At 43.0% G+C, this 18,207-nt stretch overlaps 2 protein-coding genes across 4 annotated transcripts in view; both read right to left on the bottom strand.

Moving 5' to 3' along the window:
* Positions 1–515: 515 nt before the first annotated feature.
* MFSD14A (major facilitator superfamily domain containing 14A) lies at positions 516–17,136 on the bottom strand. Of its 2 annotated transcripts, none has more exons than XM_074876605.1 (12): positions 17,089–17,136; positions 9,425–9,520; positions 8,218–8,280; positions 7,498–7,625; positions 6,284–6,398; positions 4,936–5,154; positions 4,542–4,655; positions 3,999–4,070; positions 3,478–3,590; positions 3,241–3,338; positions 2,523–2,686; positions 516–1,856 (listed from the first exon to the last, which is right to left on the bottom strand). In XM_074876605.1, exons 1-12 carry the CDS (start codon positions 17,119–17,121, stop codon positions 1,650–1,652), a joined length of 1,422 nt encoding a protein of 473 aa, XP_074732706.1. In that variant the 5' UTR covers positions 17,122–17,136; the 3' UTR covers positions 516–1,649. The 2 variants fall into 2 exon arrangements, with proteins under 2 accessions (XP_074732706.1, XP_074732705.1); XM_074876604.1 differs by lacking the exon at positions 17,089–17,136 and adding an exon at positions 14,992–15,217.
* Positions 9,480–18,207, bottom strand: part of SLC35A3 (solute carrier family 35 member A3) — a 35,199-nt gene continuing 26,471 nt past the window's right edge. The window contains exons 9-11 of one of the 2 annotated variants that reach the window (XM_074876608.1): positions 17,244–17,333; positions 17,089–17,158; positions 9,480–9,520 (exon numbers count right to left, since the gene is read on the bottom strand). In XM_074876608.1, the coding sequence (XP_074732709.1) occupies positions 17,125–17,158; positions 17,244–17,333 (124 nt within the window). In that variant the 3' untranslated portion in view covers positions 9,480–9,520; positions 17,089–17,124. Of the gene's footprint in view, positions 9,521–10,511; positions 10,675–17,088; positions 17,159–17,243; positions 17,334–18,207 lie in introns of those variants that run through there. The other variant, XM_074876607.1, reaches the window with a different exon arrangement.

The following is an 18,207-nucleotide window of genomic DNA, read 5'->3' as shown; positions in this document are numbered from 1 at the left end:
GGGTACTGTTTTATTCACCTTACCTTTTTCTGGAGTTTTCTTCCCAGTGTCCTCCTTTTCCCACACAAGGCCGTGCTCTGGGACCAGCACTGTGATGCACGTACAATCCCCTGATGGCAGCAACCCCCTTCTGAAGGTCTGTGCTTATGCTACTATTTATAGTTAAGTTTTAGTAGATGTAAATTAATGTGAACTTGGTCTGTTCCTCTTGAAGTACATAGAAGTGCTTTCAAAGAGGAAGCTGATGATTGAAATGCAGCAGCTTTCCAGATGTCCCAGTCCTATTCAAATCTAAACTGAGACAAGGGTGGTGGGCCGGGGAAGAGTACTCACCCCGCAGCACGGTGGGGCAGAAGCAGCTGTGTCCTGGGCTGCTGAACACTACCGGCACTAGGGGCATGCTCAGGCAGCCTGAGGAGTGCTGCACCTCTACTCCGTGCTTTTTTCCCCACCTGCTGAAGTATAACACACATATACTATAGAACTTCAATTAAGATTTTAAGAGACATTAACAATTATTTAAAAATTCATTAAAATATTGAACTTTATTAACAGTATATTTACATATTTTTTCCTGCTCTTGGTCAACCATGGTGAATGTTCAAAGGTAAAAAAGCATTAAGCAATAACCACAAGATGAAAACATTTTAAACCTATACAATACTTTATACACAAATTTATACAAAGGAACACTTAAATAATACAACCGGACACAAAAATATACACTTTTAGAGAAATTCACATCAGTAATTGTATAAAGCTCTCTTCTGTACTAAGGGTCCTGAAAATTTAGGACTAAAACATTAGCTCTGTACTGCAAAAGGGTTATTGTGACAGTCCTCAAAGGCCACTATATAGCACACGGACATATTCAAGGCTATCAGCTTATATTTCAGTCTGTATTCAAGTTTTGAGGTCCTTTATGATTATGCAAACATCAGAAATATAGTGGTATAATAAATGGTACTTAGGAAAGCAGAGTTTTAGAGCCAATATTAAAATTTGTAGGCTCAAAACACCCACCTAATATTTGAACAAGTGTTTGATACTACTGTTTATTCAAAAATAGAAAGAGTAAATGCACTTACATAAAAATAACTTTTACTGTTCAGCAAGCGTGCTCATGTGATTGTTAGTACAAACTTAAAAAAACCTGCCATATGACTTTTAGAATAAATGATACCAATTCACCTTCTCCATACTTGAGTACATTTACATTAAGGCTTTGAATCATCTGACCCAAGATTTTACAACATTAAAATGAATGGGTCCACACGGATGCTAGTATGTCTCATTGAGACTTAGCAGGACTAGATTAAAGCTCACCACCTTAAGGAAACAGAAGGACACATGCTCATGCCTTGACTCTATTCTTTTTTTGTCTCTGAGCTAGAATGTAAGGTTTAGTAAGTAACAGTAAGTATTTCATAGCAAGAGACAAGTATGTAACAGTTTGTCTTCTAAAAGTAAATTATTAATTCAATGGCAACATCTTTGGAGAAACTTCCTTTTAAAAAAATTCCTATGGGGTTCATGCAGAAAGATACTTCTTAAGATTACCTTAAGAAATTACATTTTGGATGGAATTGGAATGTGTATCCCAAACTGCTGATGGAAAAAAAAGTCTAAAAGGTCTTTCTAGATTTTTGTCATACATTTGTGTCTTGCAATAATGGTTCTTTAGCTTCACCAGGAGCTTGTGGACTGTGGGGGTGGCCATGGCTGCCACAGTGTTTCTTCCAGTTGCTGGACCGTACATTTAGGTTTGTGTGTTCAGGAATAAACAAGGCAACAAGTAGTGCCAAGAGCACAGAGCATGCTCCAAACAAGAACGGGGGTCCAGGAATTATAGAGTTCTGAAAACAACAACAGTAACACCACAAAGCATTAATGAGCCTTTTGATGCATGTTAACAGACTACATTTGCTAATTACACAAATTTCAAGAAGGAAAAGAACTTGTTCTTGCTACACTATCCAATACAGTGTTTATCCCCAGGTGGAGTCTTTTAGAAGAAATGTGGAAAGAGTGTTACATCCTAAGATTTAGAAGAGGGAGCATATGGTTCTTACTAATGTGTTCCAACTTCCTTTTCTAGGGCAAGTTCTTCCTGTTCAGTTTCCTTAACAAATTAAGTCTATAAGGAACTAAAAAAGCTAGAGAGAGCTTGGTTACAGGACAACACAACAGGAATACAGCACATGAAAGGTAAATACAATGTCAGGGAGACACGAGAAGAGGGGGATGCTGTTCTCAGTCCCTCCTTCCCTCAGTCTTCCCCTTACATGGGGCAACAGCTGTCTAATTACTACCAGCTATATCTATCTGAAAGGTAAACTAAACCCCACCCATCTAGTTAAACACAAACAGATCAACAACCCTCCCCAGTGATTTCAGAACCTTTTCTTACACATTTACAGTTAGCACAACCACATGTAACACAGCATCATCCTCAAGAACGGGTGGGCACAAGGTCCCTTCCTGATTTCTTTGGCTGGAATCAGTAAGTGAAAGAATAATACCTGTTGTAAATGGTATTGCGTGACCACACCACCTCCCGACGGTGACTCAGGCATGGGGAGTTCATTCAGTTCAACGTGAAATATATAGAATATAAAACCATAAAGTGCTGGTCCCAAACCATTACAGAGTCCTCGAATTCCTGTTATCATCCCTTGAACAACACCTGGGGAAAGTAAAAGACACTATTATAGGTACCTATATTTATAAGTATATAATTAACTATTTTTAACGGATCTGTAAGACTATTCACCTTCAAACTGATGCAAGCGGGAAAGCTTCTCTAAAGTGCTGCACTAGGGGTAGGAATAGCCAAGGGACACAGAAGAATTGTCATTATAGTATATTCACATTGTTTTCCAGCTCCCTCTGGGCAGAGAGTAGTAGTGGCTGTGCTGAGCTCATTCCGAGCGCGGTACAGGTGCCGGATCCTGGCTGGCGCTGTCTCATGCAGGAGAGCCAGCGCTGTGCAACCTGGGCAACTAAGCAAACTTTTGACAAAAGCGAGGCAAATGAACGGCATGTTCCGTTTGCTCAGTGTTTTTCCTCTGTGCCCGAAGGACACAATACACGTGTATTACAACTTCCAAGTAACTTGGGTTGTACCATTCTGTGACCTACGCTTGGGTGTAGGGGCTGCTCTGTGGTGGCACAGAGACCCTGCCATGTCTGTCTGCAGTGTTCTTTGACTAGAAATCAGAGTATTCAGACAAAACCTACCCTGTTGGTCAGCATCAGCAGTTCGTGACACCAGGGCGCTTACAGCTGGGAAGGTAATACTGGACATGGCTGCGACAGCTCCGGCTGCCCACATCATCCTGCAAGAAAAGAATGGCTGCAGGGACAGCACTCTGCCTCTGCAGCAGCTGCAGGCGTGTACACATGCACAAGTGTGGGTAAAGGATAAAATGCCGAAAAATCCCCTATCCTTCAGATATGAAAATGGAATTTACATACCATGGTTCTGATCCAAAGCCATACCACGCCAGTTGTAGTATTTGAAATCCTAGGCCCAGCAGGATGGTATTTTTATTTCCAATGGACCGCATAAGTAAACTCAAAACTATTGTCTGACAGAGAAGGGAAAAACGTTAAAAAAAGAAAAGTAACATTCTAAATGTTAAATACATGCAAATAAATAAATAAATTTTAAAAAGCCAAGTAAATTTCTCCAAAAGCAGTATTTGCCAACTGTTCTGGAGCGTCTAGCAAACAAACAGCAATCACTTAGCAAGCAATATGAACAAGCTGTCACCCCTTCTTTGATGCACAAAGGATTTAGTTTTCCCAACACAATAGGCTTCGGGTATTACAGAGCCAAACCCTGGCTAGCAGCCTGGTTTTTCATCTAAGTTAGAGACTGAGAACAGCTGCTGAAAGGGGAGTCACAGTTCTGGAGCTACAGCACCATGGAAGTTCTCCACAGTGCCCAGCTCTGTCCAGATTACCAAATGAAGGAATACACAGCAGTAACTCACCTGGGCAATAATGGAAAGAATCCCGAGGACTGCTATAAACGCTGCAACACTTTCAGATGAAAATCCCATTATCTGTATTAAAGAAAGGCAATGTGATTATTAACCGTAAACCACGTGTCATGATATCACCAACATGAGTGGGGGAGCACATTAATGCGGAAAACCAGTATTATTCAACTCCTCCCTAACTTCGGAAAAAGTTTTGGTTGGTTTTCTTCATTAAATCAAGTACACAAAAATAAAGTGGCATAAATAGGAAACAAGTAAATGGTTCCCTCAATGAAAAATAGTTTAACATATAGTGAACCTCACAGTCAAGGAATAATGCAAATAATGCAAGAAGTTGTTTTATAACTCCTTCACCTCTCTCCTCTTTTTGTCTCTCTAAAACGACAAAACCAGAACAGAAAGAGGACTTAAATCAGCTGCTGAAGGCTTTTAAATCGTACTAGTTCTCTATACTTTCTGTATTACTTCAGCAATACTGAAAAACTTTCATGTAAATTTACTTTTGTTCAATTCAGTATCAAACCATTCAGTTACCTGTCTGAGGTATAGGAAGAAGCTGGAATATTGACCTGCCTCTGGGAGGTAGGAAAGAAAGACTGTTATGCAGATTAGCAGCACAATTGAGTCCTGGCCGACTTTCTTCAGTGACTATGGCAAGAAAAAAGTATTAGAAAACATTTAATCTTCACCTTCAAAAAGCATACCTAGCAGGAATCTGAAAAGCACGTCAATTAGCAATGCTATTCTGTGGCACCACCAAAACACTCCCCTGCATGTTTGGCAAAAGTACTAGCAGCAATGCAAGGTTAAACTTGAAAAAATATGGGCTCTGTTCTTCAAGTCTGAAACGCACTCAATCCAGTCTCTTCCCCATCTCAAAAGCTCAATATTTACAAAGAACAAAATACTCCATATTTAAATAGCTTACTGCAAAAGGGTCGGCCTGTTCCCACGAGATGGGTGCTCCCCAGGATGCTGGCCTCATCTTCTCTGGCAGTGATTCTGGTACAGCAACAAGAATAAAACAAATGTCTAACAAGGCTATTGCTGTAGCCAGGACCACAACCAGGCTGTCTCCGTAGACTCGACCAAGGTAGGCACCAATAGCAGGGCTGGTCACTAAACTTGCTGCAAAAGTTGCCGAAACCTAGGACAAGGAACAGCTGGTAAGATATGCCAGGAGGTAAGTCAGCAGTATTACTACCCGCTTCTCATTTTCAGAAGCCTAACCATTTTGATCAGGTAGAGATTAACCCTTTTTCTGTGACTGTGTGGTAGCAGCTGGGTATTTCAGACCGTCAAAATTTTTCAAGGAAAAAAAACCTTTTTAAATGATAACTGGACAGCAATGTGAGGTTCACAGGACTCCTGCAGGTACTGACATAATTAGGTTCAACTACATGGTCTGCTGATACCTCTGGGAAGTGACAAGCTGTATTTATCTTCGTATTAGTGAAACGGGCAATGCCTGGTAAGAAAAAAATCCCACGTATCAAGGGCATATTAAATTTAATAAGATGGTTAATCCAACTCAGTACAACGGATCTTCAGGAAGTAGTTTCCAGTTGAGCAGCTGGCCTTGTTGTGAAAGGTGTTAACTTTAGAACTCAAGGAACTTTCTCAGCATATCTCAATCCCTGACGTGTACAGGCTGAAAGAAAGGATTCTACAGCCACTGCCTTCAGCTCTTCCTGCTGAATATGATAATGGATTCTGTAACTTGAATGTGAAAAATAATTCTGCTAATCCACAATACACAGGACGGTGAAGGCTCCTGAGAGCTGGCAGGTTATCAGGAGATATTGGAGGAACGGAGACGAGATGTACAAACTTCAGACAGACAAGTTCCTCGGCTACGTTTGTTCTGAACTGAAGCGCAGCACTGTGGCTGGAGACGCGAGCGGGAGTAGTCAGGGTATCACGCCATGGCAGTTCCAAAGTTACCCAGGAACAAGAGGTTAGATTTTTGAAAAGATGACAGAGTAGTACCAGTGTGAGAAATAATGGAGGAATAACTAAAGTCCCTCAAATTACATCATTAACACTGATAATAACTGTTAGGACAGATGTATGAAAGACAGCTTTTAACACGGTCATATTTTAAGTTAGAAGCATATTATTCAAGAGGGTGGGTGACAAGAACAATTAAACAGAAAAACCTTACTCCAAACCAAAATCAACTTGCCACAGGAGAAACAGATACAGGTTTGAACAGCTTTCCCTACTGAAGTGTTTAGTACTGAACGCCACAGGAACAGAGCCAGAGAAATACATACCAAACCATAGGCCATGCTTCTCTCATGTTCTTGGGTTATGTCTGCTACATACGCAAAAACCACAGAAAACGTCACTGCAAAAACTCCAGAGACAGAGATAACAGCGAAGTACCACCTAAGAACGTTATAAAAAAATTAGAACAGCTAAAGAGAAACAAAAAGTCTCTATTTACAATCCAAGTACAGTTCAACAGTAAATCATCTTGTCCAACTTTTCCTGACAAATACTAAGATAAATTTGGATAAAGTCAATGGGAATGTGTCTCGATGCAGTCGTGTAACTCCTCCTTAGGGCACCGAGGACAAAGCTAAACAGCACAATTTTGTAACATCTACAAAAAGCTGCTGTGATTAAGTAATTCTAGGAAACAAGGTTTTAGACTAACTTTGGCTGGATGCCTATGACCCAAAGCAAATTAGGAACTTCAGTATTTTGAGAATCTGGTCACTGAGAGCTTCCAACATGAGCCTTGTCTTTATGCTACAGAACACTAGCCCTCGTCATTTGAAACATTACACTTGGAAACAAGCTACTTTCCAGAAAAGCAATGAAGAATCCACGAGCAATCTGTGTGACGGGAGAGGAAACTGAGAAGGCTCAGGGCGGTACCTTAACTGCTGGCTCTGGTCAGCACAGCCCATCCTATTTCAGTGACACCCTCGGGTACAGCACACTGGTAGCGCAACCCCACGGGGAGCTCTGACTCGTGCCCTGCCTGGGGAACGTACATGCCAGCTAAGAGCTTACTGACTTGCACACTGTGTGAAAGCTGGTGGATTTTAAAACTCGAGAAACAAAAGGATAAAATCACAGCAACATTTTGGCTACAAATGGTTATTCATGCACTAGCTAGTATAGGTAAGGTTTTCATCTCTGCAGAGCAGGTTAGCAGCTGGGTACTATGGCCTCAGTAGAGACCTGAACAGTTGATTGGAGAGCTGTCTAGTATCTCTGGCAAACGTGCTGAAGTAGGAGGTGGGGCCTACAGCACAGGGCTCAACACCAGCAGCTCTTAAAATTCTGACCAAGGCATTTGGCCTCATGGCAGCTACTTCAGTTTGACTCTGTTTACCCAACTTTGCACCAAAGTCCTACAGAAGCCTCAACCTTCCATGGAGCACAGCCAGTATTTTATCAGCAATGCAACAAACATAAGCACTGTATAGCAACCCTGACAAGAAACGGCAAATCTAGTGTGAAAGAATTTACTAACCATGGGCTGATCTTCATTAGTGGTATTGGTGCACAGGTGAAAAATACTGTTAGCAGCAAGAAGGACTTCCGTCCCCACACATCAGACAGGGCACCTATGAGCGGGGCACTGAGGAACGATAACAAGCCCTAAATGAAACAAAACACTGCAGGTTAGAATCGCGACAGCTGACCACACCGCAACCTGACAGCAGCTGGGCTCTGTTTTTACTGAAGCGGATGCCGATCGTGCAGTGCACCAAAGGCAATACGGCCAGGCGTTACTGATCTTCTATCCCATGTCTGCTTACATACAATTCGAGATTTATTACCTCAGAGCTACACAAAAATCAAAATGCAGATGATCCAGTCATACCAGCTGTTTTATGAACTGTGTTTTATAGTTTTACATATTTAGAATTCACATAAACGTAAGTAATTGAAAATACCCTACTGGAGCAACAAGCTCCAAGTAAAAAATTCTCAAATGTGTGTCATTTGGGATTAGTCAACTACCTTTTTATTTGCAGAACCCGAACAGCAGGTACAGACCAAGCAGTGTCTTACTAAAAGTAAAATTATGCAAATTTGCTTTTTTAGCAATAATTTATTCCCCTGTTTCATTTATACCATGAAAGCTACATTGAAAACCCCTGCAACTGTCTCTCAACTGGCAGTCATTTCCATGTTCCTCCCACCATTCACTTTGATTTGTACTTGTGATTAACTTTTGTCACCTTACCTTTACTCCTTGAATTAGACCATTCATTAGAAATGTGTGTTTTGGGAAGGTTTCATGCAAAACCTGGAGAAGAAGTACAAACACTGTCATTTACACAATATTAACTATAAACATTGTTCACAACGCATCCAACTTCTACAGTGGCGCACCCACAGTTGTTTTATATTTTCATAGAATATAGAGAAAGAAAAAAAGACACCACAAATAATCTACTTAATCTTTAATTCACATGCAGGGTACTTTGAGATTTCGGCTTTACTTGATAAAGGCCTTGGTTCTCTCAACACTTTGAGAAGGATTCATGTCATTCAACTTCAGTGTCAAATCTAAATAGACCACAGAGAGCCTAGAAATGATCTAGACCAGACTCTCCCCATGTTACTGTGTCATCTGGAGGGGGCTGGGGAGAGAGAGCTCATTCTGAGGTGCCTCTACTGGGTGGCCAGAGCCTAGATATGCAGGTTAAAACCAGCACCTCTCAGTCTGACTTGTGTTGCGTGAGATGGATTCCACTCGGTGACTGCTGTGCAGTTTATAGCCAAGAGACTGTTCATGGTTGCCATCGGCTTACAGAGCTGCACCAAGACTGCGTTTAGGTGGAGTCTGCTTGGAGACCTTTAAGCCTTCACTCCTTTTAATTTGTAAGCATGCGTCACTCTCAAAGATTAAATCCAAATGGTAAGCAACCAACCGGATTAGAAAATAATTTGGTACAAACACGTTGGTATGACTGTTTCACTAATCACAGTCTCTCTCTGACTGGTGTAACAGGGTCTGTGCTCTGAAGCTTCCGCTTAAAGCACAGCCAGGTCAGCTAAGATCTCCCTAGACACGCTTGCATAATTTTACCAAATTTCAAGTGTAGTTTTGTCCTTACATTTGTAACATGCCAACTTCTTGCAGCATCTTAAAAGGAAGGATAATTTCATTACCCTCTTACCGCTTTCAAGTCAGAAAATATTTACGTGTAAGCTTGAGTGTTAGCAGACTTGCACATAAACAGCTACGCTGCATCATTATGCTGCTTTAATGAAATAATTTTAAATACCTGATTCCATATAATAAAACTCCAAAACTTTTCACTTGCACAACAAAGCAGCTCAACGAGATATAACTTTCATTTAATTCAGAAGATGTTCAGTGCCTTTGCACTAATTACCCTGTCTCCCATGCAGACAGAAAAAGCTTAAGCGTACATATCACTTACCACCAGAGTGGGTGCTGTCAAGAGTCCCCAAGCAAAAAACTCCAAGAAGATCACTATAACAGCATGGTAGACACTGGGTGACCCTATTCCTTGAGGCTAAAACAAGAGGAAAGAACCAGGTGATTAAAACATCTAACAATCTATCACAGTCATGAGAAATGCATCTGAACGCTACAAACAGAAGGATTAAGAAATAAAGCAGGACTCAAAACACTGGAATAGTTACTCCGACTAAGTGGTACTGAGTAAAATTCCTTTTTAACCCCTTGCTGCTAACGTCCTGAAGTGTCTTAATCCTCTGCAAAATACAAAGTGCACTCCCACCTCACATTAAAAAACAAGCCACTTATACTGCCAGTCTGGGAAACAAGGATGCTGCTGAAAGCGGAAACAGACTCTTTGGAGAATGAGTTCCTTTTCCTTGAGAAAAATCCTTAAGCCCACACAATGCTGCATGGAAATCAAGTTTTTGTCATTTCAAAACATGGCAGTGTTCACACCTGGCTATCCCAAAGACTAATCACCTGGTCTATCAAACCACTTTATAGTACTTCTGTTACTAAAAGGCACCACAGCTACATACAAAACTTTGATAGCTCTAAATCAGGAAAGAAAAACTGAAATAATGAATGCCAGAAGTGAATCTCAAACAGCACTGATTGCTTCCCAAATACTGAGAGCAGGCCTATTAGCTACAGTGTGCTTCAAATGTAGGAAGAGAACCAGGTAAAAGGTTTAAAATAAGGAACTTCAAATTCTTTGGTGATTTTAGTATAACCAGAAGTAGCTTTTGAGGAGAACAAAAAGAGCACGGGTGGGACAACCTGCTCCTCTTGTATACTCTGTGTATGCTACCCTGTTAAACAACATGCCACAGTTCATCATTTGCAAACTGAGGAAACGGTGCACTAATTATTTCCATACGAAGGTAGTGTGAATAACTCATCAGAAATCTCATATGCATTCTTTAAGCTCAGAAGTGCTACCTGAACATCAACTTTCCCCCGGCTTTGTATGAAGGTGAGTTACTAACAGAGTGGCACTGATCTGATCGAACCTAGCATTTATACTGAGCAAATACCCCGCGGGGGCCAAGGTCCTCAGCTGCTTCTCGAGAAGGCTCAGGGGGATCTCATCAATGTGTATAAACATCTGGTGGGAGGGAGTAAAGACGACGCAGCCAGACTCTTCTCAGAGGCGTCAGTGACAGGACTGGAGGCGCACACAAATACAGGAAATTCTACTGAAACCTGGAACAAAACAACCCCCTGGAAACAGGCTGCCCGGTCAGGTTGTCGAATCTCCATCCGCCCAAACCTGACAGCCCTGAGCAAACTGCTCCAGCTGACCCTGTGTGAGGGAAGAGTGGTTAAGTGGATTAGAGATGTTCAGAGGTGCCTTCCAACCTCCAATACTACACAATTTTAAGTATCAGTTAGGTAATACTAGAGTCTTTCTTTTGTTACAAGATTTATGCAACTCATACCTAGCTTTTCTGTCCAGATTCCAATATTGCCAACACAGAAAAAAAAAAAAAGCCTCTTGAACTACTGTAGGAAATAAATACTGAAAACCACACTGGCCGTTCACCCCTATTGCTAGAAAAGATCATAATTTTCAAAAGTAACCAAGTCGATACTACAAAAGTACCGTAGCACTGTGCTGTTTTTCTTTCCCAAGCCCTGTATTCTGTAAATACTGACGTACCATACAGATACTTCTGCTATTTTTTCAGCCTGTTCTCTTCAGGAGGTAAATTAACAGTCTTTATAGGTACAGAAAGTGGCTATAATTATCTTCACTTCCCACAATTCCTTTCCCTTTCCACCCACAACCCTTATTTTAGTTTTGGGTTAAAAATTTATCCAGCTCTGCATAAACTCTAAGTAACAATCTTAGCTGTTTGGCTCTGTCTGATACAGGAAATCGGGTTCATTCTCATGGTCCCCAGATTCCTGTCCCCCCCAAGGTATTGCGGCTGGTGAGGCAGGAGTCACCACCCCCGTCGTCCCTCCACACACCAGGGGACAAAAGCAGCTCCGTTCTGTTCACATACAGCAAGCACAAGCTCAGCAGCCATCTGTCTGTCTCTGTGCTGCCTGTGTCCAGTTCTGGGCAGCTACTCTGAGATTAGAGGCACAAACCAAAACAGCAGAATGAGACCTGTGGCTGTTCTGCACAGCTAAATTGTTGGTGATTTCAGAGGCACCCAAGCGAGTGGCTCCTGCCCTCTGCCTTGTCACCCAGCTGAAAGCAACCTGATCAGATGTTTCCATTACACTGGCAGAAACAAACAGAAATGACATTTAGATCACTAGGGTTAAACCTCCTTGCTTTCTTGTTGCTAATGCTCACTGATCGCAGGTACTGTTAGTTGTTCTTATCTATTAAAAAAAAAAAAAATTTAGTCACATTTAGATCATCACCTCTATAGCTATTTTTAAAGATAGTTGCAACTATAAAGTAGCAAAACTACTCCTGAGATGGAAGAAAGAGGGAAGGAGATTAATAAGTGGTTACATTACAGTGCATTAAGACGTGTTACGCACATTCAGTCCACAAGACTTAAAAGTACTAGTCTGATGTACCCTCCTTCCCCAACACGCACAGCGCAGGTGTTGGGTATTCAGCCCTGTGTTACTCTACACACCTGCCCCGCTGTGCTTTACAAAGTGGCTAATGTAGTGTAATGTAACGTAATCACCTAAGTGCAACCAAATCGGAAGGCCTGACACCTGGAGATAAGATACGGAGCCTTTGCGCCAACAACCTGCAATTGAGATGTTCCAATCAGCGTAACAGCAACCCTTCTCTGCAACCATGTAGCCAGAGCAGAGCCTATGTATGTTTGGCAAAATCTGTGTCACAAAACAGTGCTCCAAGAATGCCCCTTGCTCTAATTAGAGAGAAAATGTCTTTAACCAAACACTTTGTACAGTCAGTCATGCCAGCGGTAAAAAGTGCATGTGCCAGGCAACCCTAAGAACACACATCCGACAACAACAGAGTAACTATCAAAGGAACAAAGGCATCAGATCTAAGATCACAGCTGCTGCTCCTCTGCTGGAAAGGAAAAGGCACCAAATCAAGTATGAAGCTCTAACTCTCTCCAGCACTGCCCAGGCGTGCACCTCCTAATTTAGTTGCTTCAAGAAAGCATAATCGCACGTAAGATGAATTCCAACTGCTCATAAAGGAAGGCAAAATTAAGAACAGCGTTGAAACCACTTCACTGGTGTTACTGCCTCTCCTTTGGTGAATCTGACAACACACACTTGAGGACACACACCATTACACATTTTTTTCTGTGATACAGCTACTAAGCTGCAAAGAGAACACAACAAAAATACCACCATGCACCAGCCCAACCTCCTGCACCACCCACCACCTTGCCAAGGGGACCCAGCGTAACCTGTGGCGGGAGGAGAAGTTTTGCAGAGGCAATGCATGGTTTTGCCCTTTTGCTTCTTTTTTTTCTTTCCATATTAGAATCAGTGATTAGAAGTGACAACAAATTAAATTGACTGAAGTTCCCCGTCAGTAAACTCTTTGCCTGTGACACTGCCTCATTAGACAGCTGTATATTCTTGCTGGCAAAAAAAGAGTCACAGTTTTGGTTGATGTCAAACAGTTTCAAAACAAACCAACTGGGCTGGAAACTGTACACTTAGATGATTTGATTAATTACTTGTTTGACAGTTGGAGACATTCAAGACATGCGCCATTTTCATGTACCTGTTTCCCATAAGGTCACATAGTATGTTAGATAAGCAAAGAAACTAAGGAGACTGAGGACAGAAGGCTAATTAAAATTTCAGCAAACATTTTAAAAAAATATATATCCAAGCTTAAAATTTTTGCTGTCATTAAAAAGAATACTCTGCTACACCAGACTTCGTAACTTCAAAAATGTATTTAAAACAAATTCTCAAAACATTTATTTGAAGGCAGAAATTATCACAAGCTGGTATTTCTGTTATCTAACAACAATCTACATACCTTCATCTCATGTTTATAGCCCATTTTCCCACTGTTTTAAAAACAGCTGAAAATCATACAGAACTCATGCAAGTTTACACTCTGCTTTTGAAACTGGTGGGAGACACTGAATGCAGCACCGTAAGTATCACTGAATGCAGTTGTTATAATCTCCTTTCTCCTCTCTTGGCAAAACAAAGTTAAAGTTCAGAGATAAAGGACACTTGGAAGTATATTGTATTTTAATCAATGATTACTCCAGAGCAAAATTCTGAAGCACCATTCCCAGGAGTAACAACATTTACTCTGCTTCTGTCACTCATTCTAATATATTCACATTTAACATTTGTGCAAAGTAATCTCATACGTTTCTATCTTTACCAAGAGCAGGTAAACATGTCCTGAAAAACATCAGCATCCACCACTGGAATTAGTTTTGCTTCTTAGCACTAAGTAATCCAGACAGCTGGTGACCAGTCTGATGAAAACTATAGTTACTTTGACACTTCCCTCTTCTCCATTACTGTTTCAAAAAGACAAACTGAAGGGCCACCAGTGATTTAGTCTGTCAAGACATCTCTTTATTTGAAATAATGATACTGTATTTAGACGCTACATCAAAGCTACACAATGTTACGCAGTGGAAAAAATCCAGGGGCAATGATACAGTGGAAGCAATGCTACTCATCAATTAAAAAAAAAAAAAAATTCTACAGCCAAAACACTTAACAGCTTCCTTCCTTTTGTAAAATTTATGTATGTAAGAGGAAGAAAGACAGTGGGAGGGAACCACAAAACACTTCTTCCAGGCAGCCTTTACAGGACTTCTCCGATGCACGAGTCTGTCCCACCGGCTGCCCTATTCCTCTCAGCTGCGGGCACGACGGGCAGAAGGCTGCTGGATGGCAAAGCCCAGCCCAGCCAAGCCGGGCTTAGCCCCACCGCCAAAACTGCATCCCGGCCACACGCCGCTTCCTGCTTTCCTTGACAACGGCCGAGGGCCGGCCCGCACCGTCCCGGGCTATTGTGCAGCCAACTGCTGCTCCCAACCTCACAGCTGCCTCCCGAAAAGATCCACTGAAACAACTGGCAATGTAAAGCTCGGTTTAGACACGGACCGCGCGATTTCGGACAAACAGAAGTGATCTGCAGCTCCCTGTACCTAACTCCCGAGACGACACTTGCTCCTGAGCCCTAAAAATCGGCCCACACTGAGAAAGCGCATTGACGAAGACGACCCGAAGTAGTGTGACACCCTTACAGGTGCTTCTCGGGCAACTGCCTCAAGGAAACCAGCCCGGGATGCCGGAACAAAGCTACCGGCGCTGCAGCAACCCGCAGCATAAAAGAAACTGAAACCTCGCCACAGAGCCCAGCCCGGCGCCGCCGGCGGACCACGGCCCGCTCGCACACCGCCTACCCGCGGGCCCACCGGCCCGGGCCCGGCCGCACCTGCCTCAGCCCCCCTGCCCGACCGCTGCCAGCCCGCCGCCTCGCCGCGGCACCCGGCGCTCCGCCGCCGCCAGCTCGCCCCGCGGCCGCCTCCCCCGCCGGAGCCGCCCCGCGCCCCCGGCCCCGCCCGGCCTCACCGTCCCGCCGTCCTTAATGATGATCTTCTTGGCCAGCATGATACTGCGGTTCACGGCGCGTTTCTTCTTCTTCCCTCCCTGGGTCATTTTACCATCCTACAGCCCCGGGGGAGCGGGGGCAGCAGCGGACCCTCCCCAGCAGCCGGGCCTTCGCCTCCCCTCCCCGCGCGGCCGCCACCACCGCTCACGCACCCGGCGCCATCTTGGCCAGCCAGCCCCGGGCGCCGCCGCCGCGCATCACGCGATCGCCCCATTGGCCGGACGCCGGTCACGTGAGCGGGCCGCGCCGAGGGGGGCGGCCCCGCGCCCCCGGCCCAGGCGGGCTCCGCCCTGGTGCCTTTCAAAAAAGTAATGGTTGGAGCCGGAAGAAATACGGCACGCGAAGAAATAGATGGAAGAGAAGAGGCTGCGGCCAGAAGCCGTGCGGCTCGCTGTGGCGCGCCCGGCAGAGGCCGCGCCCCGAGGGAGCCGGAGCCCTCCGCCATCCTGTGCCACTGCTCCCTCAACAACCTCCATCTTCTGGCACGCCGACCCCCCACCTGTACTGCTGGAGACACTTGACTTTTTTTCCCTATCGGGACAACACTGGCATTTTAAAATACATTACCGCGGCCTTTTCTGCCCCTCTGAAGCCTCAGTTTCTCGCGTACCTCCGCAAGCATCGATCCTCCGAGCTACCCCCTCCCAGCCGAACCTAAAGGATCACTTCCAGCCCCTTCCTCCCTCCCCGAGCTGGCTGCAGGGCCTGGAAAAAAGGAGCAAGAAGAAGTAGTTCTTACTGGATATACCTGTTAGACATCAAAAGACATTTCTAGAGCCAAAGTACAAAACCATAGATGTAATCCATCTAAAAATCCAACTTGGCCTGCTTTCTTACTCTCAAGTTTTAAACTTATCAACAACTTTAAACAGGCAGGCCATCTCAGGTTCTGATTTACCACACAGCCTGCAGGTAATAAGACAACAGGGACCAGCTTTCCTAAAATACCATACCCATTAGTGAAGAAAATATTTTAGAAACATGTACTATTATTATTTATTATTCTCTGGCTAATAGTTTAAATTCCTTCACCGCTTATGTCTGGCAGCATTAAACAGAGCAACATCAGTCCACATCCAGTACTATTACATTCACGATTTCAGACACAGCTCTCCATGGCCATATCCACATACCAGTCTTTTCTCTGTGTTCTTCACTCAGTCCAATTTTCCAGCCCTCTTACTGCATATCCTATCTCCCCAGCTCCTGCGACATCCCTGTTTCCCCCCAAACTGCAGCCGCACAGTAACATCTTCTCTGTCCATACAAACATACGCTGAACCTCAACCCTAAGATACCATGCACTCTAGCTCCCTTTACAGCACAGACACCACTATGTTAACAAAGGGGTGTAAATCACTCACTACTTAAGATCATGTGGGCTTAAGTTAAACTATTAGCCTTAAAACCAAGCACTCTCTTATCTTACCATAATGCAGCTTTTAAGGAACTTAGAAATTCACAAAGCCCAGCCCTACTCAGGCCAATGGATCTACTCTGGTCTCCCAGTGAGACAAAGACAAGTAGACTCTAGCTCATGACACAAAGTCTGGATCTACAGGGCTAGCCATAGGGGAAAAAGGATGTTTGCAGCCATTGCTATTATCTGTCATTTTTTACAAGTCTTAATAAGTTATGCCAAGTATATGACAATTGCATTATGCTCCAGGGTTTCCCACTCCTATCTGAAAAGGAGAGGAGTCCTAAAATTTTGCCATGGTTTCAAGTCTACTCCCTGGAGAGTGCTGTTACATTTTGGTGTGTCACACACAGACATGTACATAACATGTAAGGAACTCACATAAAAAAGTTAACTACATGTCAGCAAAAATATTTTTTAACTAGACTGATTACACCTTCATGTTAAACCAACCCCCTTATTGACGTCGTTATCCCAAAATAAATGCATCTTAAATATCAAGTTTGCTCATGTAGCCTGAGCAGACGATTCAAGTAAGAATTCCTAACATTAGAATAAACTCTAGATAAATATGACTTGCTTTTGCTGTCATGAATTTCAGCCAGCTACACATTTTCAAATATCAAACTCCACTTACCCACATAAGTCCTGACATAATCCGCTCTGCCATTATTTAACTGAGAGACAAATTTCTGACATTTAATCTCCTGAAGAAGAGAAACAAAAATTGTCTGTTACATCTAAACACCTGTAGTGTTCAACCTTCTATACAAAGTAAATGCGGAATACTACCTGCTAGCTGTAGAAGATACTACCTCGGTTTTGGAAGCGGAATGAAAATGGTCAGAGTATTCATCATCTCCCCAAGGGAAACCGTTGATTCTGCAGCACAGACAGACAATAGTTTCAATGGTTTCAGGTAACACTCCTACAGATTGCTTTTAGGCCAAACTCGAAGAACACTGTCCCCTGCCACCCAGTACTCTGTACGAGCTAGGATCCTCTGGTTAGTTGACGAATAATTCGTTTCTGTTGCCTAAAGGCCTTAAAATTTCAGTTTAAATCATGATGCATATGATCATTAAGATCAGAGCCAAACTGACAAAAAGAACTGACAGAAATTAAGAGTCCTGAAAATTATTGGTGCATAGCTGGTGAAATGACCTGATTTTATTCTATGTATCCCTGGAAAGGACAGGGAAACATGTTATCCACCATCTGCAGCAATGTGTTTGTGAACTCTGTTCAGGACTTTGATATATTGCAAATTATAGCTATACAAAACCTCAGGTTCTGAATTGTAACATGAATCAATGGACTGTGTTGTATTCTAGGGGGTATATTGTACAGTACTTTCCGCTGCTATCAAAATTAAATGTTTCCAACAGGGGGAAAAAAAAGCTACTGAAGTACCAGCTGCCTCCTGGTAACTTGTGGCAAAACTCTTCTACAAAGGATGACAGTGTTTTACAAACGCACACCATAGTATAACAGGCTACTTGATACTCAGATGCTCCCTAACACCTCCAGTTCAGGGGACGCAGCCCTGAACAAGATCAGGGTTTGCCGACCAGAAGAGTGCAGACACAGAGTCACAAGAATGCTGCTGGAATGCAATTCACAAGAAGTCATAAGACAGTGGTCAAAAAGAAGCATGTCTCAGTCAAAATTAAATTTCTGGCAAAATTCAGTAAGCTGTATGTTAAAAGACAGCATTAACAAACATCTTACAATAGCCTTCTGGAGTTTATAGAAA

The sequence above is a fragment of the Strix uralensis genome, chromosome 8 (genome assembly GCF_047716275.1).
Source record: "Strix uralensis isolate ZFMK-TIS-50842 chromosome 8, bStrUra1, whole genome shotgun sequence".
In the NCBI taxonomy this organism is placed as follows: Eukaryota; Metazoa; Chordata; class Aves; order Strigiformes; family Strigidae; genus Strix; species Strix uralensis.
Note: the sequence above shows the minus strand (reverse complement) of the source record. Positions and strands in the feature narration are given on the sequence as shown.

Excerpts from the sequence above, each read along its gene's own strand:
- MFSD14A (XM_074876604.1), bottom strand. The coding sequence starts at position 15,078 with ATGACCCAGGGAGGGAAGAAGAAGAAACGCGCCGTGAACCGCAGTATC. Across the intron at positions 8,281-9,424 it reads TGACAGCACCCACTCTGGTG|GTTTTGCATGAAACCTTCCC; the intron begins GTAAGTGATATG and ends CTTCTTCTCCAG. Across the intron at positions 3,339-3,477 it reads GGCTTTGGATCAGAACCATG|GATGATGTGGGCAGCCGGAG; the intron begins GTATGTAAATTC and ends CTTTTCTTGCAG.